The following is a 22,416-nucleotide window of genomic DNA, read 5'->3' on the forward strand; positions in this document are numbered from 1 at the left end:
CCACAAATGGAGGGCTTTCATAACGGACAAATGGGTGATGGAAATTATTCACTATGGCTATCTGATCAAGTTTCTGTCAATCCCTATCCACAAACTTCCTTCCCGGCTCCTTTGCTGGGACTAGTCACATGAGGAAATTCTGCATAAGAAGTGGACTCCCTTCTCCACTAGGGAGCCATAGAAAGAGTTCCATCTCAGCATCAAGGGAAAGCATCCTCAGCATCTCAGCATCCTCATACATGTTAGTCCACAAAATGAATGGGAGATGGAGTCTGATTCTCATATTCTGTGCCAACTAAATACATTATTCATCCAAAAATTAAAATTCCGCATGGTCACACTGGCATCAATAATTCCCTCTCTGTAAGAGGGCAAACTGTTTGTTAAATAGTTTGCCCTCTTCCATGGAGGGAATTATTGATGCCAGTGTGACCATGCGGAATTTTAATTTTCATATAGACAGTCACCCATCCCACAGAAGGTTCCTCAGGTTCCTTCTTGGTGAAGACAATTACCAATACAGAGCCCAGTTTGGGCTAGCCACAGAACCCTGGGTCTTTACAAAAGTCATCAGTGGTGGCAGCTTGGATAAGAGGAAATTGGTTTACCATCTTCCTGTAACTTAAGAACTGGCTTATGACAGGCAGATCATACAAGGAAGTCTAGTTGGCTACCCAATTCCTGCTCCATTTATTATCTTCCTTTGGAATTAGTGTCACCCAAGAAAAGTCCACTTTGACTACCACAAGGTCCATAGATTTCATGGGAGCCACCTTGGACATAACTACAGCAAGAGCCTATTTACTTATCAAGATATTCCATGCGATGGAAGAGCTCATAAAACAGGTCATTCTCTGACCTCTGACTTCGGTCAGAACTTGCCTTTCCCTTTTTGGTCACATGGCCTTATGCACATACATGACACCATTTGCCAGGCTTCATCTTTCTTGCCTGCAAAATTAGGTTCAGTCAATCTTCTCACCAGAAAAAGTCAGTGTCCATGCCAGAATAACTGTTTGTCCAAGTTTCTGGCCTCTCTTATCTGGTAGACAAAGCTGGAGAAAGTTTGAGTGGGGACTCCTTTCCTCACACCTACAACTAAGGCAACTATTGCTACTGATGCCTCCCTCTTAGTTTGGGGAGCTTATCTGGACAAATATACTGCACAAGGCATCCAAACCCTTTTGGAGTCCAGGGTGCCTATCAGTTTACTGGAACTAAGAGCAGTCCACCCGGCCAGCAATGCTTTCCTCCCACTCATCTGGTCCCAGGATATCCTGATTGTATGGTTGTCATATTGTCTGACATTATCTTCACTCATCCCATGACAACTAGATTCCTGAAAGGACTTCTTAGATCCTTCCCACCGCTGGTGAAGCCAATTCTTCATTGGGACCACAACCTCATTCTTTCTTCTCTCTCCAAACCTCCTTTTGAACCTTTAGCCACATGTTCTATATCTCATCTGTCAATGAAGGTTTCCTTCCTAGGCACCATCACATCAGCCAAGAGAGTCAGCGAGCTGGGAGCACTGATGGCAGACCCACCATATACTACCTTCTATAAATAAAAGGTCTCTCTTTTCCCCCACCCAAAATGCATCACCAAAATAATTCCAGAGTTTCACATTCATCAAACCATCCACTTCCAGATATTTTCCCCCAAAACTGCATGCCTCTGATGAGGAGAGAGAAAGCTTCAATCTCTGGACATCCTAAGAGCACAGGCATTTATCTGCAAAGAAAAACGGTAATTAGAGGACACATAGACTTTTTGTTACTATAGCAGAGAGATTGAGTGGTCAAGCTATATCTGCACAGAGACTTTCTAAATAGATCTCTGGTTGCATTATCCTTTGTTATCAACTAGCTCACATCCCTGCCCCAGAGAGGGTGAGGGCCTATTCCATCAGAGTGCAAGCAACTTCTACTGCATGTATGTGACACTAGACTACTGCATCTCTACTAGAGATATATAGGGCAGCTACCTGGAGCTCCTTTCACACCTTCACAAAACATTACACTTTGGTCCAGTCTTCTACTACAGATACAACTATGAGGACAGAGGTATTACAGTCAGCCATCATTTCTGCATCCGTGCACCCATCTCCTGTTAGACTACTGCTTGCTCATCTCCCACATGTGGAATACACATAGGAACCACCACTCGAAGAAGAAAAGGAGGGTACTAACCTGTAACTAAAGGCTCTTTGAGATGTGCGGTTCCTATTTGTATTCCACTACCTGTCCTCCGTCCCCTCTACTGTAGATCATAACTGGATTTGTGGTAGGAGAAGGAACTGGAGAGGCGCCATTCTGCACCGCCTCCCACATATACCCTAGGTTCAGAGCATGAGGAGAACTGCACATATGCAGAACAATGGACACTGCTTAGTAAAAATCTCCAGACTCAGGCACAAGGTGCGCATGCATCCCCATGTGTGGAACACAGATAGGGACCACACTTCTCGAAGAACCTCCAGTAACCTCTATTTACACTGTATAATGTTTATCTAAACAAAAGCTCACTGTTGGTACAATTGTTTTGTCTTTGATATTTACATGGCATAGATTTGTAAACCTATTGAAACTTTAAAAATCACCTATTTATTTTATGTAGGAAGTTTGTACACTTCATAGATTTACCAGTTTGGCATTTATAAGATGCATATATGTGCTCTACAGAAAGTTTCATTGGTTTGGAATGAAACTTCAACATCTTCCCTCAGGCCCAGATACTTTTGCCTGAACATCGCCCAAGTAAGCATGATATGAGGAGGATTTGCTGGGGTGTCACGGAGTCTGCCTACCTTAGTACCATCACCACTAGCAATCAACAGAGCATCACTATAGAACTACATAGCAGCTAATGCAGCCTCTGGGCTGTAGTAGTGTTGATGACTGCTTTATGCTTCCCACTCTATCCTTTTTAATGTTTTTATTAATGTAATCTTAAAAATGTAAATTCAGGCTGGGGAGAAGTATTTCTAGTTCAAACAGGAAGAATTGAGGACAACTATGCTCATGATTGAGCTATATTTGATAGTAATAATTCTGGTTCCTTGTTAAATAGTGGTGTTCACAGTAGTCTGTACCATGGTAGATTTCACTGCATTTGTGAGAATCTATTTGTAATTTTCTTGTGATTAGTATGGGATACATGTCTCCAAAAATATATATTTTTATTTAATAGTTACTAGACCTGCTCAAAACATTTAGGCCAAACAATTTTCTGTCAAAAAGTACAGTTTTGTCAAAATAAACATTACTGCAAAACATGTCTATGTTGATGAAATTTTCAGTAAAGTCCAAAATGATTCATTTTGACTTTCCCATTTCATTTTGAGAACGTTGACATGTTTTGTTTCAGCTGTATTTTATTTATATTTTATTATTTTAACATTATCAAAATGTTTGGACATTAGTGAATTGGAATATTTTGATGATTCCAAATCTTTTTTTTTTTTTTTAATTTTTCTTTTGCAAGAAATTTCCATTTTAAAATGTGGAATTTCCCATTTGATGGAAATTCAGTTTTCCAACCAGTTCTAATAGATACAGGAATGAGTTTATGATGGACCTCTTGTTAATGTGCATTTTAGACAAAGCCACCAATATCCTATGTTTCTTATTTAATCGGTACCTCATTTGTATTGCATAATATTGCTGTTTTTCATAATGATGCTGTGGATGAGATATCATTTAGTTTTTAGTGAGTATTCAGTTCCTAGTTTGTTTGGAATTGAGGCAAGCAACAGAAATGATAAAAGGAGTAGAAAAATCTGACCTGTGAGCAAAGGTTAAAAAACAGTTGGCATGTTTAGTCTTGAGAAAAGAAGACTTGGTTGATGGAGGGGAGGGAGCAGTCCTAATAGTCTTCAAATATATTAAGAGCTGTTATGAAGGGGTCGATTGTACTGCATCTCCGCTGAAGATAGGACAAGAATAATGGGCTTAATCTGCAACAAAGGAGATGTAGGTTAGATAGCAGGAAAAACTTTCCAACTATAAGGATAATTAGGCACTGGAATAGTTTTCCAAGGGTGGTTGTGGGATCCCCATCATTGGAGGTTTTTAAGAACAGATTAGGTAATCTAGATGATCTAGGTTTATTTGATTCTGCCTCAGCACAGAGGACTGGACTAGATGACTTCTGAAGATCCCTTCCAGCCCTACATTTCTATAATTCTATGATTCTAACTTTCAGAAACTCTACATTCTTGGGGGTGAAGTAGCAGAATCTGCACAGAAATGCACACATTTAGTTGCCAGCAAAGTGACCCGTACTGTAAAGTTCCTGACAGCAATTTCAGTAGTCAAGCACATAGTAACTCCGGAGTGGTTAGAAGAGTGTTTCAAATGCCAGAAATTTGTTGGTAAGTGAATACTAGAATCACTCATTCACTATCGATAAACTGAACTTTAAAAAAAAAAAAAGTATGCAAGGGTGGTAATTATATTTGAACAAAACATATGTTTTGGTGGTTGACTTTGTTTAGACAGCCTTTTTGGAATGTGATATTAGGCATTCAGTTATTGTATGAATAAATTGTATGTAAAACTTCAAACATAATTCTCCACATAGTTGACAGCTAAGACTTTAGCAGTCTGTTTTGTATTTTAGAACTGACAAAATGTTTAATTTTTTAAAAATATTTCATGGTTGAATAAGGGTTCTGCTATCGGTTTAGTGCTATCACAGGAACAAAATTCACTTTGGTTTTCTATTAACTTTTTCTCTTTCAATTAAAGCCCTCTGCGTTCAGCTTTACGCATGGTTTAATACCAATTACTTTACCCAAAGGAAAGAAAACTAGTTCCTTTTTTCTTAACTTTTAATAACGTTATTCCTTATTTTTTAAACTTTCTGAATTATCAAATAGAATAGTATGCACTAATATTACTTCAAGCCTTCATAACCCTCCCTCCCTTTTCTGTTTTTGCCAACCATAATTTTAACGAGTGCTTCACCCACTTGCACTTCTGCTACTTTTTAGGTGTCCAGGTTGGTTGGTTGGGTTTTTTTGGGGGGTGGGAGGGGATTTATTAATTTATTTATTTGGAAAAACAGTCAAAAACAAAAGTGCACATTTTATGCATTATGTTGGTAGGCATGACTGTAATGTAGACAAAGAAAAAATAACTAATGTTGATCCACCTCTTTTATTAAATTAAATTAGGAGGTGTGCTTAACAGGAATTTTTCTTAAGTAAAGATGAAAGCTTGAGTCCAATGCACTTGTGGATAAAAGTGCATTTAGGACTGGAAGTGTGTGTGCTTGTGTATATATATATTGATCGTACAGTGGCCCCACTGGTTGTTTAGCAGGCTTCCTGCTTCTGATGTACTTAAAAATTTTTTTGCTATTACTTTTTGAGTCTTTGGCTAGCTGTTCTTCAAATTCTTTTTTGGCCTTTCTAATTATATTTTTACACATCACTTGCCAGAGCTTTTGTGCTCCTTTGTATTTTCCTTACTAAGATTTAATTTCCACTTTTTAAGGGATGCCTTTTTGCCTCTCACTGCTTCTTTTACTTTGTTGTTTGGCCACGGTGGCACTTTTTTTGGTTCTCTCACTACGTTTTTAAATTTGGGGTATACATTTAAATTGAGTCTCTATTGTGGTGTCTTTACAAAGTCTCCATGCAGCTTGCAAGGATTTCACTTTTGGCACTGTTCCTTTTAATTGCTGTTTCACTAACTTCCTCATAGAATCATAGAATATCAAGGTTGGAAGGGACCTCAGGAGGTCATCTAGTCCAACCCCCTGCTCAAAGCAGGACCAATCCCCAATTAAATCATCCCAGCCAGGGCTTTGTCAAGCCTGACCTTAAAAACTTCTAAGGAAGGAGATTCTACCACCTCCCTAGGTAACGCATTTCAGTGTTTCACCACCCTCCTAGTGAAAAAGTTTTTCCTAATATCCAACCTAAACCTCCCCCACTGCAACTTGAGACCATTACTCCTTGTCCTGTCCTCTTCTACCACTGAGAATAGTCTAGAACCATCCTCTCTGGAACCACTTCTCAGGTAGTTGAAAGCAGCTATCAAATCCCCTCTCATTCTTCTCTTCTGCAGACTAAACCATCCCAGTTCCCTCAGCCTCTCCTCATAAGTCATGTGTTCCAGACCCCTAATCATTTTTATTGCCCTTCGCTGGACTCTCTCCAATTTATCCACATCCTTCTTGTAGTGTGGGGCCCAAAACTGGACACAGTACTCCAGATGAGGCCTCACCAGTGTCGAATAGAGGGGAACAATCACGTCCCTCGATCTGCTCGCTATGCCCCTACTTATACATCCCAAAATGCCATTGGCCTTTTGGCAACAAGGGCACACTGTTGACTCATATCCAGCTTCTCGTCCACTGTCACCCGTAGGTCCTTTTCCGCAGAACTCATTTTTATGTAGTTCCCCTTTCTGAAATTAAATGCTACCATGTTGGGCTGCTGTGATGATTTCCCTGCCACAGGGATGTTAAATTTAATTATATTGTGGTCCTATTATCAAACGGTCTAGTTATATTCACCTCTTGAATCATATCCTGTGCTCCACTGAGGACTAAATCAAGAATTGTCTCTCCTCTTGTGGGTTCCAGGACTAGTCACTCCAAGAAGCAGTCATTTAAGGTGTCAAGAAACTTTATCTCTGCATCCTGTCCTGAGGTGATATGTACCCAGTCAATATGGGGATAGTTGAAATCCCCCGTTATTATTGAGTTTATTTTTATAGCCTCTCTAATCTCCCTGAGCATTTCGGAATCACTGTCACCATCCTGGTCACATGGTCAGTAGTATATCCCTACTGCTATATTCTTCTTATTTGAGCATGAAATTACTATCCATAGAGATTCTATGGGACAGGTTGGTTTGTTTAAGATTTTTTTACTTCATTTCATTCTACCCTTTTTTTCCACATACAGTGCCACTTCCCCACCAGCACGACCTGTTCTGTCCTCCTGACATATTTTGTACCCTGGTATTACTGTGTCCCATCAGTTATCCTGGTTCCACAAAGTTTCTGTGATGCCTGTTTTATATCAATATCCTCATTTAATATGAGGCACTCTAGTTCACCCATCTTAGTATTTAGACTTCTAGTATTGGTATGTAAGCATTTTAAAAACTTGTCACTTTTTAGCTGTCTGCCATGACATGTTGTAATTGAATGGGACTCTTTTTCATGTAACTGTTTCTAATCATATCCTACCCATATTTTATCATCTTCCATCCTCTCCTCCTTACTAGGACATAGAGAATCTCCATTTAAAGATCCTCCCCTTAGGGATGTCTCTGTCCAAACCATGTACTTCTCTGCACCTGTCAGCTTTCCCCCAGCCCTTAGTTTAAAAACTGCTCTATGACCTTTTTAATTTTAAGTGCCAGCCATCTGGTTCCATTTTGGTTCAGGTGGAGCCCATCCTTCCTGTATAGGCTCCCCCTTTCCCAAAAGTTTCCCCAGTTCCTAATAAATCTAAACCCCCTCCTCCCTACACCATTGTCTCATCCACACATTGGTACCCTGCAGTTCTGCCTGTCTAAGTGGCCCTGTGCGTGGAACTGGAAGCATTTCAGAAAATGCTACCATGGAGGTCCTGGACTTCAATTGCTTATCTACCAGCCTAAATTTGGCTTCCAGCACCTTTCTTCTATCCTTCCTTTTGTCATTGGTACCTACATGTACGACGACTACCTGTAAAAGCTCACAGTACCGTGTGTGTGTATGTATAATATATATAATATGTGTTTGAACTTTTTATTTATTTGGTTAGTTAAACACATGGTGTTGCTTCCAAACCACTGCAAAGACTTAAAACTGTAGATAATAAGCAGTAAATATTTTCTTGTTTATAAACGTGAGGTAGAGTTTTATCTTGCTTTGTCCAGCCATATCAAACAAAACAATAAACTGTAAGAAAGCTATTAAAAGGTGTAACTAAAAAATGTGAGGAGAAGTTGACATTCTCACACTGTATAGAACTGAAGGGAGACTATCAGTTTGAAATGTAATCGATTGTAGTAAAAGGAGTTATGTATTTTCAGGTACAACATCTATCCCAAGTCACCCTACCTGTCTTTTTGATTTTACTATGCTTTTTTAAAAAAAAAAATAATAATAATTTCCCTCTCCTGTTTTGGTATGAGGGTAGGGATGGGGTGTGAGTGAGAGACGTGAGGGAAGAAAATCCCGCCCAAGCAAAAGGGAATGCTGACTGACTATGCAGGGGAAACAAATGGAAAGATTGCCAGGTGGCTACGGCTGTGGACTGGGAGTCAATTCCATGGGCTGTCACATATTTCCTTTGTGACTTGGGCACAACTCAGTTAACCACTTTGTGCCTTTGTTTTCATAAATGGGGATAAATGCATTAATGTGGCTTGAAGCTCTCCAGTACAGAAATTATGGGGCCCATATAGGATAGAAAATGCTGTCAAATGGACAAAGTAAACGCAACAAAAATAAAGAAATATTAAGAATTTTTGTCAGTCAGTAATTTTGGTTGATCCTCAACAATAATAGTAAAATTAAATAATAATAAAAACACATTTTATACAGGAGTCGTGACTTTTAAATGTACAACATTTTTTAGTTGCTTGACTTCAATAAAAGGCAGCTTTTTCTTAACAATGGGATTATGTTCATGTCACATCAAAACAAGTGAGATTTTTAATTTTTTTTACCATTAGTTTTTTATAACTAAGTTTGAAATAGGGTTTGAATCTGGATAAAGAGTTACGTTGACATCTTTTCTTCCTTTGTCACATTTGTAATGTGTATATTTTTTTTTTTTCAGATGAGCAGAACTTCATGCTCCGAGATGCAGAAGCTGAGGTGCTTTTCTGCTTCAGTTTAGAGGAGTCTCTAAAGAGAGCACAAGTGGCTCCGCTTTTTAAGGTACACACATTTTAATAACATGTGTAAATACATATTTTTTGTTTCATTGCTACAATAAAGGACAAAACATGCTTGGTCGCTCATTTGATCAATCTTAAGTACATTTTTCTGATAATTATCAATGCTTTTCCCAAACATGTGCTTAAGTAATAAGACAGCTTTCCTCTGCAAGAAGGCAGAGTAACACAAAAGGCTAAAAACTTGGGTGTCTAAAACCAAATGAAAGAACTCTCTAGAATGTGTTATTGCTATTTATAGCTGAAATTTATACATGCACTTATAGGGGAAACAATCTTATATATATGTTTATTGCACAATGCTGATACAAGTGTGATATTTTTATTGTTAGCTTTGAATTAAAGTTCCACTTAGAGCCAAAGTTGTAATGCAGTTTCATAATCTTTCAAAGCAGTCTGACTTCTTAATAGAAAACATATATGCAAACTAGTTTCATCTGTACAATCACTTCACTTTCAGACTCCTGTTAAGAGCAGAATGATATGATTCTTCTAAGAATATTTGTATGGGTAGATTTCTAAATATTTCATGTAAAAACTTACAATGAAATAACCTGGAAATTACTAAAATCATATGTCAGATAGTATTGCTATTGGAATACACTACATCTATTCACTGTTGGTTTTATTCTTATACTTAAAGAAAAACTGTTTCTGTTGGCCTTTCTGTGCTGTGTTTTCACAGCAAACAAGAAAACACATTCACCTTTGTCCTGAAAGCAATACATAATGAGACATATCTCATCTAAAAGATGACTTTCCTGAACTTTGCCCCAGGATTGTGCATTATACGAAACAATTTGAGATTTGGAGTGGAAGTGTTGTTTTAACAGAGACCAATTTACCTAGACATTTTTTTTTTTAATCTGTCACTTTCGGCATGTCAAAATAACTCGTGAGGGATCTAGCATAAAACCTTTTGCACCTGGCATACTTCAGTCAGAAATTCAGAAGCCAAAAATAATGTAAAACTTCAGTTTTTTTCTGCAAGTAAAGTTGGCTGGAGGATCAAAAGTTAAAATAGCATCTCTTCACCAGTTCAGAGGGCAAGAACACATCTTCCCTCTAGCAAGTAGGAACAGATAAAATAGACTGTATATGATCCCCTGTATTAAGATTCTCAAGCAGGCAGAAAGCTAGTTGTAGTTTTGTTGGCAGACAATAGAAATTAGTGGTTATAAATTGGACAGTAAGAAATTGTCTGTGAAATTAGATAGCTAGATACAGAAATTAGATAGAAATAGAAATTTAGTGGTTATAAATTGGGCAATAAGACTTAACTTTTCTTTGTAGAAGTCCTTTTGCAAGCCATTGGGCAACCACACGGTTGAAATAGGGTGTTTCTTTTTACATCCTTACCTAATTGCTGTTTAATATTCATTCAGAAAATATTTACCATTTGAAGGTTTTATGGTCATTATTGTAAGTGTCACAGAAAGATTTTAGGTAAATAGGGGCAGATCTTTATCTCATGTAAATTGTCATAGCTTTTAATGGAGCTGTGACAGTTTACACCAGCTGAAGATCTGCTTCATAATTTACAAAATGACCCTTGCATTATAGTGGATGTCAGCACTATACAACACATCAGGTGCTAAAGGATCAAAAGTTGTATTCTTTACTTTCCCCTTTTTTTACATCTTATTGATAGGTGTATGTGTATGTTTTTTAAAACATTGTTTGTTTTTAGGGAAAATATTTTTACATTACGCCTGGAATTTGTCCTAGTCTTTCCACCATGAAGGCAATTGTGGAATGTGCAGGAGGGAAAGTATTATCCAAACAACCTTCTTTTCGAAAACTTATGGAACACAAACAGAACAAAGTGAGTACAGTATCGCTTGGCTTTCTAACTATTATGTATAAAATATATTGTTCTCTTATTTGAACTCATATTTAGTATTTTTTTTAATGTAGAGTTTGTCAGCGATAATCTTGATATCCTGTGAAAATGATCTTCACTTATGTCGAGAATATTTTGCCAGAGGCATAGGTACGTGTGAACTACTAATAGAATTCCAAATCATAAATTTGTTGACTGTATTTATTTTTCATTGTTTGTTTAAGTACATGCACCTATTACTGGGAACAGTCCTAGATTAAAATGCAGCTAAAGGAATACTGTCTACTTAAAAAAAAAAAATCAAATATGACGAAGCACCTTTTTAATATTATGTCCTCGGTTCTAAAATAGAATATATAGGGGTTTTCCTGTTCACCTGCTGATGCTTGAGTAGACCCATTACTGTCCCCCAATAGGTCAGACCCCTACCTTCTCCTTCCTGCCACCTTTATGTGCAAATTTTCTGCTGCCTTTCAGTTTCAGCTCTGCTACTGCAGAATACTCTTCCAGGACCAAAAAGACTGCATGTTAGTCCTTGCCAACTTGGTAGTGCTTGAGTAATGTCATCATACCAATTCATAAGACAGAAAATGCAGTTGACTAGCAACAAATGCACAAACTGCATATCTTTCTCTGTTTTAGGTTTATTTTCTGATCTCGGTATATCTCCTAAAATCTTCATAATTTAAATAGTAGGTACAGCATTTTCAGATGGAAATGTGATTTTGAAGTTGTCAGTGTCTCCAAGGCAGAGTAATCAATTTTTCTTCAAGTAGTGTCCCTCTGGGTACTTTATTCTAGGTGTGCTTGCTCCTTCTGCGCGTTTCGAGATTTCAGATAAGTGCCCATTTGGCCTGTGCATGTATGTTACCCAGTCTTATGCTCCACACCGTGGTTATATAGCACTCTGTGCGCGAACCACCCTCAGTTTCTTCTTAACTGCCTTGGTCTGAGACAGAGCCTTAGCAGCCGTCCGTGTTGATGTTTACCTCAACTGGGACCCCATAGCTCTTATAATAGTTGTTGTTAGTGTGTAGTTATTCATATATAACTACACATTAACAACAACTAGAAAGATATATATTATGGGCATGCCTGGTTATCCTGATTTCAAATGCTGCCTATCATGCCGGGAGGCAGTGCTAGTGAGTGAGAGACACTCCTAGTGCATCCATTGCCGTAGGGAATCTCATATATCCCAAAAGTGCAACTTCTGCCTGGCATTAAAATCTAGAGCCAGAAAAAACAGGATCAAATTTCAGCTCCTCATGATGGAGAACTTGCTGCACCCAGCCTCTGAACCTCGCTGCACCTTGCTATATGCTGGTGTCTGAATAAGTGGGCTACCTCTACTGTCTCCCATCTAAGAGGAGAACCCACGATTCCTCTCAGTCTTCCAAAGATAGTGCTTTGAGTTCTCCAGGAATGGAATCTACCTCAGAGAAGTCTTGGTGGCCAAGGACACCAGCTAGTTCAGCACCCATTGGTCTCCAACCTGGCATCCACTAGGCTGCTGGTTTCTCAAGTACCAAGGACACTGTTAAGCCTAAAGACTCCGGATCGTCGGGCTCCAGTAGGCCATTGGTACAGTCAGGGAAGCAAGGCAGCAAGAAGAGCTCTACCTCTTCTCACTTGGTACTCGCTCAGGCTCCATCTGGACTCACCTCAGAGCATTTGAGACACATAGTCCCCGCAACTCCCTCAGCCACCATTACTTTGGCTCAGGCCATGGACGTGGTACTGACAACACTCTCGGTACTGCAAAAGTTTTGTTTTCCCCAAGACCTCGCTGTTTCCAAGATGCCTGACTCACCATTGTTTGACTCTGATCTGCTCTCAGTACCAACGACCTGCAGCTCTCCTGACACCCGTCCAGTACAGACAGTTTTACCTTCTGTTTCTTCCAGTGCTCCACCACTCCAGAGTGATCTGGAAAAGGAGGATTCTGATGATGATCTTGCCTCGGTCTCTCAAATATCTGTCCAAGGCTGCCCTCTCCACCCTTAAAGGCACTTTTCCAGAGGCCTCTAAGGAATTTAATCACATTCATGAGAGATGTCCACAGCCACCATCTCTCTGATAGAAGCTCCCATGGATGCCTCCACCCATGCCATATGCACCACCCCATTGGCCATACTGGGCCCCTAAGTGGCCTACCATCAGCAATTCTCTAGGGCCTCAAGTACCACCTGTCAGAGAGATAGATAGCCTTCATCACCCTCTCTCTCTCTCTCTGGGAGACCAGAACCTCAGGAAGAAGCCTTTGAGGAACAGGAAGCTAGGGCTAATGAAGAGGTCTTTCCACCAGCCAACATCTCTCCTTAATCCCCGGATGAAGCTGTTAAGCCACCTCCACCATCCCTGGCTGACAATTTTAGGCAGTTCCAGAACCTTATCAAGAGACTCGTGGATTCTTTGAAGATCCCTCATGAGGAGGTTAAAGAGCCATATCATAAGCTGCTTGACATCCTTCATACAGCTTAATCGGCCCACATGGCCCTGCCTGTTAATGAGGTTTCCTAGACCCTGCAAAGGTTATCTGGCACACCCTGTGCACAATTCCATCCATGTGCAAGAGAGTGGATAAGAAATATTATGTCCCCTGTAAGTATTCAGAATCTTTATTTTCATATCCCTCTCCTAACTCCCTGGTGGTCAAGGTGGTTAATGCACACACAGAAGGCAGCACCACACTAAATGTCTGCTCTATGATAGAAATCATAAGAGTTTCAACTTGTTCAGTAGAAAATCTTGTTTGTCAGCTACTTTACAGTTCAGAATAGCCAACCGCCAGCAATTGATGGCAAAATACAACTATACAAATTATACCGAGCTGAATTCCTTTCCTGAGCATCTGCCAACAGAACAAAGAGGAGTTCCAAGCAACTATTGCAGAAGGCCAGCTTCTTGCCAGAACATTTCTGCAGGCCTCTGTCGACGCTGCTGATAGTGCCGCTCGTTCCGTTTCTACAGCGGTAGTTATGAAGAGGGCCTCCTGGCTGCAGCTCTCCGGATTTCCGGAGGTCCACAATATGGTCAAAGACCTCCCGTTTGAAGGCACTAAACTGCTGACAGGGCAGACACATCTCTGCACATGTTTAAATGACTCTAGGACTTCGTGTTTTAGGGGGATTTATATACCTACCCACAAGTTTAGTAAGTCCCACACAGTGCAGAGATCCTGCCCTGTCCAATTTTCAAGCTCCCAGAGATCATATAAACCTCAACACAAGAGACAGAAGTTCTAGAGGAGAGAAAAGTACCCATTTCCCAACCTTTGACCTCCCTTCCACCTTGAAAACCAGTTTTGACAGGGTTGTCAAGGTACTGAGCTCCCATCCCCATTCATACCAACTGCAATGATTCACCTGCATTCCTCCCTTCAGAGACTGCCTTTACCACTTCCTGCAGGCTTGGGAGTCTATCGCTACAGACAAGTGGGTTTTGGAAATCATCTCCATCAAGTACTCCAGTCGAGGTCACTTTTCTTCCTCCTGCCAATCCCCCTTCCCCATCCCTCTTCAGGTAACCCTCTCGTGAGCCCCTTCTAAGATAAGAAAGACGCTCTCCTACTCTTGGGTGCTATAGAGCCTGTTCTCATGCAGCACAGAGGGAAGGGTTTTTATTCCAGGTTCTTCCTGGTTCCAAAAATAATAATAGCAGTTGGAAACCCATCCTAGATGTAAGGCAACTCAACATATTTGTGAAGGCACAGAATTTCAAAATGGTGACACTTGTAGCAGTAATGCCATCTCTGGACCAAGGGGATTGAGTCTGAGTCCTCAACCTTCAGGGCGCATATTTCCATATAGCAATCCACCTGTTTCACAAAAGATTCCTATGTTTTACTGTTGGTCAGGACCACTTTCAGAGCAGGGTTCCCTTTTGGTCTCTCATCTGCCCCAAAGGTTACATCAGTAGTAGTAGCACACCTCCGCAGACAAGGAATTCTGGTGTTCCCTTACCTAGATGATTGGCTTCTGAAAGGTTGTTCTCATAACAAAACTTCACTGGCTACTTGCAAGGCCATGGACCTCTTCCTTGAGCTGCGCCTACAATTGAACATTCACAAGTCCTTGATCTGTACAAGGGTTAGAATTCATAGGAGCTTATTTTGATTCAATAGCAGCAAGAGCCTACCTCCCAATGCACAGATTCATGGCCCTATCCAACATAGCACAATCCAGATCAGCCCACAGACTCCAGTCAAGAACTGTCTACAGCTGTTGAGACATATAGCAGCTGACATTTTCATTTATAGACCATGTAAGACTGTGAATGCGTTGCCTTTAAGGGTGGCTCAGGACTGTTTATTCACCAGGCAGACCCAGACTAACCACATTATTTTCCATACCCACCTTTGTTGAAGGAATCTCTCAACGTCTGCACAGCAGTCCTTTTTGCCTGCCATTCCTCAATTATTGTTATAACGACCGATGCATCCCTGTTAGGTTGGGGAGCACATCTGGACACCCACATAGCCCAGGGCAGGTGGACCTCTCAGGAGGCCTCTCTTCACATCAACCTCCTAGAGTTCAGGGACATCATATGCATGTATCCAATTTCTACCATTGATCAGGGCAAACACATAGAACATGCCTGATATGTTGTCCATCATGACCTTTATTTTAACCATCACAGCAGCTTACCTTCCAGGTGCTCAGATTGTGACTGTGGATACACTCAGCAAGTACTTTTCTCAGAACCATAAGTGAGAAATAGATTCCACTGCATTTCACCACATATTTTGGCAATGGGGCATCCTTTGGATAGACCTGTTCGCCATGGCCAGAAACAAGAAATGTGCTCAGTTTCTCTCCAGAGGCAGGCAGGGTCACCAATCCTTTCACCTTCAGTGGACATCAGGTCTGTTGTATGCCTTCCCTCTGACTCCTCTAATATCCAAAATTCTGCTGAAGATGAAAAGGACAAAGGCAGAGTTATTCTAAGAGTTCCAGACAGACATGGCCCAGACAAACATGGTTTTCTTACCTCATACAGCTGGCCGCTTGCTCACCAATCATTCTCCGGACCATTCTTTATCTTATCTCCCAAGAACATGAGAAGATCCTTTGTCCCAATCTCTTAAGTTCTTTGTCTCAAAGCATGGCTAGTCTATTGTTCACAGGTTCAGAGACAACCTGTTCGGAGGGAGTACAAAGAGTACAGTTACGCAGCAGGAAGCAGTCAGGGTGCTACACTCACTTGCAGAAATGGACAGAATATCACTGCTTTGTGTGACCTTTCCACTAGTAACCTCATTGCTGTCAGATACACTGGAATACATCCTGAAAGTTTTAAAAAAACAAACAAACTTGGGTTTGTTGCTGAGCTCCAGTAGGGTCTAGCTACGGTCATCACAGCCTTCCACTACCCAATAAAGGATTATTCCATGCTTGCTTACCCAATTATAGTGAGATTCCTCAGGGGATTCCAAAATCTCTTTCCGCAAGTCAATAACCCTACTCCAATTTGGGACCTTAGCTTGGTTCTTAAATGTCTTATGAGAGCTCTGTTCAAACCAGTGGCTACATGTACACTTCTCCATTTATCAATGAAAATGGCATTCTTGGTAGCCATCACGTCAGCTCGACGAGTTGGGGAAATAGAGGCCCTTATGGCATACTCCCCCTTTCACTTTATTTTTCAAAGATAGTCACATGACAGTTTCTCCCCAAATTTCTACGAGTGAGAAGAGCCCTGGCCTTCTGTCTTGATGGGACTAGATCTTTCAGAAAGTGTCCCAAATTGTTTGTCTCAATTGCAGACAGATCAGAAAGGTCTGCAGTCTCAAGGCTTTCCAAATGGATATCCGGCTGTTTTAGTTGTTGCTATCAATCTTGCAATTTCCAAGCAGCCTTGGACATGCGTACTCATTCTGTGTGGTCTATCTAAGCCTTTTTGAAGAATGTTCCCATTACTGAAAATGTAGCACTGCAACTTTGACCCCTGTACATGCCTTTGCTGAGCACTATGCGAAACCTCACAACTCTGCTTCTGGTGCTGTGTTTCAGAGGTGACACGTGGAGGGGCGGGCATGCGGGGTCATGTGTCATTCCCCTCCCGCCCTGATTTGTTGGGGCGCCCAGCAGCAAAGCAGCAGCAGCTCCCCTGGTGGCTGCACTCGTCTGTCCATGCAGCGTGGGGAGGGGATAAGAAGCAGGGTGACTGGCTGCAGGCTGAGCTCCTTCCCCCTCGGTGTATGGGGCTGCTTCTCCATCCCTGCTGCTGGAGTGCAAGCACTTCCCACTGCCAGCTTTGTAGACCACCTTCTGAGGTGAGTCAGGGAGTGGAAGCAGAGGCAACACGTGGGGAGATCACCTGCCCCTCCCAAAGCCTTTCAATTGTGCCCCTCCACTATCCACAGTTATGTCATCTCTGCTGTGTTTAGCTTTATTACTTTATTCAATATGGACTTAACTCTGAAGCCCCCCCCCTTAAGGGGAAGGCTCATAGTCGCCTAGAATGGAGCACAGACGGAGACACTACTCAAACGAGAAGAAGAAATGGTTACTCAGTGCAGTAACTGGCTCTTTGAGAGGTGTTTCCCTACAGGTGCTTCACTGTTCGCCCTCCTTCCCCTCTGCTTTGGAGCTGTGTGCTGTGGAGCTTCACAGCAGAGAAGGAACTGAGGGCAGTTCTGCACAGCATTGCATGCTGCACGCGGTGTGGAGCATGAGACGACGTAGCGCAGGGATGACCAACCTGAGCCTGAGAAGGAGCCTGAATTTACCAATGTACATTGCCAAAGAGCCACTGTAATAAATCAGGTTTCAGAGTAGCAGCCATGTTAGCCTCTAAGGTGCCACAAGTCCTCCTTTTCTTTTTGCGAATACAGACTAACAAATTTATTTGAGCATAAGCTTTCGTGAGCTACAGCTGCATCCAGTGAAGTGAGCTGTAGCTCACGAAAGCTTATGTTCAAATACATTTGTTAGTCTCTAAGGTGCCATAAATCCTCCTTTTCTTTTTAGTAATAAATCAGCAGCCTCCCAGCGCCTCCTGCCCACCAGCAGCCCCGCAGATCAGCGCCCACCCGCACATCCTGATTAGCTGTTTTGTGGCATGCAGGAGGCTCAGGGAGGGTAGGGGAAGGAGCGAGGGCATGGCAGGCTCAAGGGAGGGGGCGGGAAGGGGTGGAGTGGGGGCAGGGCCTGTGGCAGAGCCAGGGTTGAGCAGTGAGCCCCCCCACCCCCCCGGCACATTGACAAGTTGGTGCCTGTAGCTCCAGCCCCGGAGTCGGTGCCTATCCGAGGAGCCGCATCTTAACCTCTGAAGAGCCGCGTGTGGCTCCGGAGCCACCCCAACGTAGTACATGTGCAGGCCGAACAGACACTGCTATGAGAAATCTCCGATCAAAGGCACGGGGGCACAAGGACACCGAGAGTGGAGCACCCATTGAGATGTGTCCCCCTAAGACCCACAGGGTGAGAATCCATTGCATAGACAGATATGATGCCATCATTGAAGGGCAGGGCTTAAACACTTGGGTCTGTGTTTGGTGTGAGGTGGGGGAATTGCCTTGATACCAATCCTGAAGGATCTGAAGAAAATAAATTTGTCAATAGGACAGAAGAACACAAACTAATCCTGCGCTGGAGAGGGGACAAACAGAGACGTTCTGACTCTGCTGTGTGTAGCAGGGAGGACTGTAGGCAGTTTCAACTCGCTGCCATAGGCAGTCAGAGGGAACTGAATGGCAGTTGGGGCTGCACTCCCTTTTATGCCCTTGGGTTTGGGAAACTGGGACATGCAGGGTGCATGTGTGGACCCAGTTGACACTGGTGGCCAAACTTTCTGAACCTGCGTGCATGAGATGCCCAAACACCAATAGCGGGATCCACACAGATAGTACTTGAACGTCTACATGCAGTAGCCGCAAATACAGACCCAGTGCAATAACCAACAGTAATCACGCTTCAGACAAAAGAAAAAAACAACACCTTCCTAATCAAAGCTTTGATCCTGCACTGAACTCCGTGTGGACAGACCCCTCTCCCTGTGTGCTCCTGTAGTGCTTCACTGACAGGACTGCACTCCTGGGGTGCTTCAGTGATTTACAGGGTTTTTCTCAAACAGAACTTTGCGCAGGATCAGGGTCCGTTTCAGGCAAGTGGTCAAGCAGATAGGCCAAGTCAGTAGACTTCAGCTGTGTTGCACTGGTAGAGGAAATATGGTCACAGTAAAACAATCCTAAGAGAATGCCCATCTTCCAGTTCTTCAGTGTTCAATTCTAGGTCTGTCAGTGGACATATCTCAGCTGATTCCCCCATGCTCCTTGTGATGTAGAATGAAGAAGGCTCTCTCTGTAGTATATTAATCTTTTTTTTAATATTTCTAGATGTCCATAATGCTGAGTTTGTTCTGACTGGAGTACTTACTCAAACACTGGATTATGAATCATATCCTTTTTATATGAAAACCAAGAAATGCTTCAGTGATTGTTGGGAAAGGTTCTGTGGTTTTACTAAATGTATTTATATACTAGGAGACAAGGTAAGTTACAACGTTAATCTGTGGTTTCTGGAGATGTAGGTTCAATTTAAAGTGGAATGAATGTGGTGACTTTTTTCCAGTCACAGAAGGCATTACAATCACTCATATGTGTAATCTCCTCCGTCATATTCATCCTCCTCCCTTTTTGCACAGTTAGACCTATCTAGACACTGCCTGCTTTGTCTTGAATTTAAGACTTGGGTGCATTTGTGGAAAACATACTTGCTGTTTTCCCAGTACCTGACAGATTACTTCGGATGCCCCAAAGCAGAGAACACTTTAGGGTAGGTGAGTTGGGGAGTGATCTGAATAATTAATTTTAAAATGTCAGATTTTATCTGGATTACTGAAACTAAACATTTTTGGATTGCAATAATGTATCAAAGATGGATAAAGAAGGTACTACATAAATACGATGTAATTGATTGGTGTGTGTGGGGGGGGGAATCCTAAAAATTTGTGGCTTGTTTGAAGTATATTCTAGAAAAGATTACTCTGAACATTAAAAAAAAATTAGATTGAACATAGAATTTATACTTTTGCTTAATGTTATGTCAGTGGTTTCTAGAAGTAGCAAATAGCTCATTAGTCCAGAATGTTGTAAACCCTGTAGCTATCAGTAATATTCACCTAAGAAAAGCAAGTAGTATACTTTGAGTTAATGTTTTATGTAAATGTTTTCTGCACTGATTTTTCAAAGTTGTGTTCCCTTAACAAACTTACATATAAATTTACTTGATGGATAGTAAAATGCCTTATTGCTTTGGAGTCCTTGGAGCATTAAATCTAGCTGTTCCAGCCACTGTGTAAAGTAACTAATACTTCCTGTGAGTGCTGTTTTCCAGCTGTGTTCCTTGGGATGATGAGCAGTTCAAAGCAGGAAAGCAAAAATAAACTGCATCTTTTTTAGGATGTGTAATTTTATTATGAGAAAAACATAATTTACTATGTTTTGTATTATACTACTGTTTTAAAGGATCCCATTTTAGATATAATTAATTAGTTTGCTAGTTTTTAAACATTTTAACTATGGTACTTCAACCTACAGGAAAATTTGGATGTGAAAATAAAAATAAAAAGGGCTTACTGTCTCTTAAGTTATGGATTTGAAGACTGAAAATGTTTTGTACTTTATTTCTTACTCTATTTTCTTTTATATTGGTATTTTTCCCAAGTTTTAAATAAATGTACTATAAGTGTTTTACTCTAAATTTTAGTGGTGTTTTTTTAAATATTGTGCAGTTATGGCACTCCGGTAAAAGAAAGTGAATCATTTTTCCAAGTGGTGTAAGATTAAGTTTATTTTTTGGGGTATGTAAATATATGAAAGCCAGGTAAATTAAAGGGAAATTCTTGTAAGTGTATAAATGTGTTGGAAGGAACACATTTATAAACTTGGAGGAGGGAGTGACTACAGCCCACACTCTTAACTCTGTTGTGATAACTTTCTTCTGTATAATCAATTTTATGAAATATTTTTTAAAATCTCAATTTTTTCACTTTTATTTTATCAAAAGTGAATTGTTCTTGCAATACACATGCCATTACATCTTATTTATTGCTTTAGATTCCTAATCAGCAAATAGATAAGTCTGAGAGCACCTATATTTTGCTTAATCAACAAGCAGTTATGTTTACCTCTCCCCCGAAGAGTTTGTGCTTGCTGGTGAAGCAAATACTATTTAATTTAAAACTACGTACTTTGTGTTTTAGATAATACATGGGTTTCAGAGTAGCAGCCATGTTAGTCTGTATCTGCAAAAAGAAAAGGAGTACTTGTGGCACCTTAGAGACTAACATTTATTTGAGCATAAGCTTTCGTGAGCTACAGCTCACTCTGATGAAGTGAGCTGTAGCTCACAAAAGCTTATCCTCAGATAAATTTGTCAGTCTCTAAGGTGCCACAAGTACTCCTTTATTAGGGAATACATAAAATCTCTGTGGTATTTGACCTCTGTTGCTTCCCTTCTGGGAATGTTTAAAGTTAGGCATATGGTTAAGTACCTTGCTGAACTGGAGTCCTGCACTCTGATGTGATTTCTTAACCATTTTTTTGCTCCTCCCTGGGGTTGCTATAGAACATGACATTTTCAAACTATACAGTCTGTTTACTGCTGATCTTAGAGCTGGATAAAATTGAGTTAAAAATTTTGCTAAAAATTTTCATGACTTTTTTGCCAGTTCTAGTGATATCTATTGAAATTTTTTTGTTGTTGTTGAAACATGTATCATTCAAAATAAATATTGATTCTTCATTGAGAATTGCCTCTGCAGAGTCTCACTCTTGGGCATGTGGACATTGTCAGTAAGAGCTCTGAAACTATTAAGAAAGCAGTGAATGTTGGTACACTGCACTCTTCTAGAATCTGAGAGTTAAGTGTGAAGATATTTAAGGAAACAGCCTTGTTGTCCTAGGTTCTTACCACCATGGAAAATATCTATCACTTAAGTTTTCTTTAGCATTGTAGTTTTCACTTTCTATCTTTTTACTCTGAGTAGTGATTTGTGTGGGGGGGGCACAGAAAATGATGGTGACAAAGGTTTTATTGGCATGAGTTTTGGTATGGCTGTCCTATCAACAAGTGACAAAGCCATGAGAAATAAGTTGTCTCTTGCTTCAGGGTAGGTGGAGAGGCTGAAAGGGAGCAGATGTTAGCCAGGATCAGAACAGGGGAAAACAAAAAAACCCCAAGACTCTCCAAACTTCCACCTCTTTGTGACACCAAAATTGGATGCCACTCAGCAAGTTGTGCAGCTTTTTGTAATATCTCTTTCTTGTAGGGTTTAATCAGCAGTGAAATAATTCTCATTGTTGATGTTTAAATCAACCGTCACAGTATTTGTTTAATTTTAATACTTCTGGGAATCACATAAGAGGTGCGAAAATGCAGCTGGAGTCAACTAGCTGGGTATTTCCTGATGGGTTATTGTTTTCATTCAAAAGGAATTTCTGCTGTGTATCGGCAGTTTTTTAAAGAGCCATTATAAGGGCCCAAGAGCAAACTATCCCACTGTGTAGGAAAGACGAAGTATGGCAATAAACCACACTGGCTTAACCAGGAGATTGTCAATGATCTGAAACTCAAGAGAGTCCTACATAAAGGAGAAACTGACAAATTACAAAGGATGAATATAAACAAACGAGCAGCATGTAGGGACAAAATTA

At 40.8% G+C, this 22,416-nt stretch overlaps 1 protein-coding gene across 2 annotated transcripts in view; it reads left to right on the forward strand.

Annotated features, from left to right (window-relative positions):
* The window catches only part of PAXIP1 (PAX interacting protein 1), a 95,627-nt gene extending 75,166 nt beyond the window's left edge, over nt 1–20,461 (forward strand). For both annotated transcript variants that reach the window (XM_084621604.1, XM_084621605.1), the window contains 6 exons: nt 4,207–4,375; nt 8,794–8,894; nt 10,602–10,736; nt 10,829–10,904; nt 19,096–19,155; nt 19,973–20,461. In XM_084621604.1, the coding sequence (XP_084477730.1) occupies nt 4,207–4,375; nt 8,794–8,894; nt 10,602–10,736; nt 10,829–10,904; nt 19,096–19,155; nt 19,973–19,989 (558 nt within the window). In that variant the 3' untranslated portion in view covers nt 19,990–20,461. The remainder of the gene's footprint in view (nt 1–4,206; nt 4,376–8,793; nt 8,895–10,601; nt 10,737–10,828; nt 10,905–19,095; nt 19,156–19,972) is intronic.
* Nucleotides 20,462–22,416: the final 1,955 nt, after the last annotated feature.

Source organism: Lepidochelys olivacea (genome assembly GCF_965140295.1).
Source record: "Lepidochelys olivacea isolate rLepOli2 genome assembly, chromosome: 2".
Classification (NCBI taxonomy): Eukaryota; Metazoa; Chordata; order Testudines; family Cheloniidae; genus Lepidochelys; species Lepidochelys olivacea.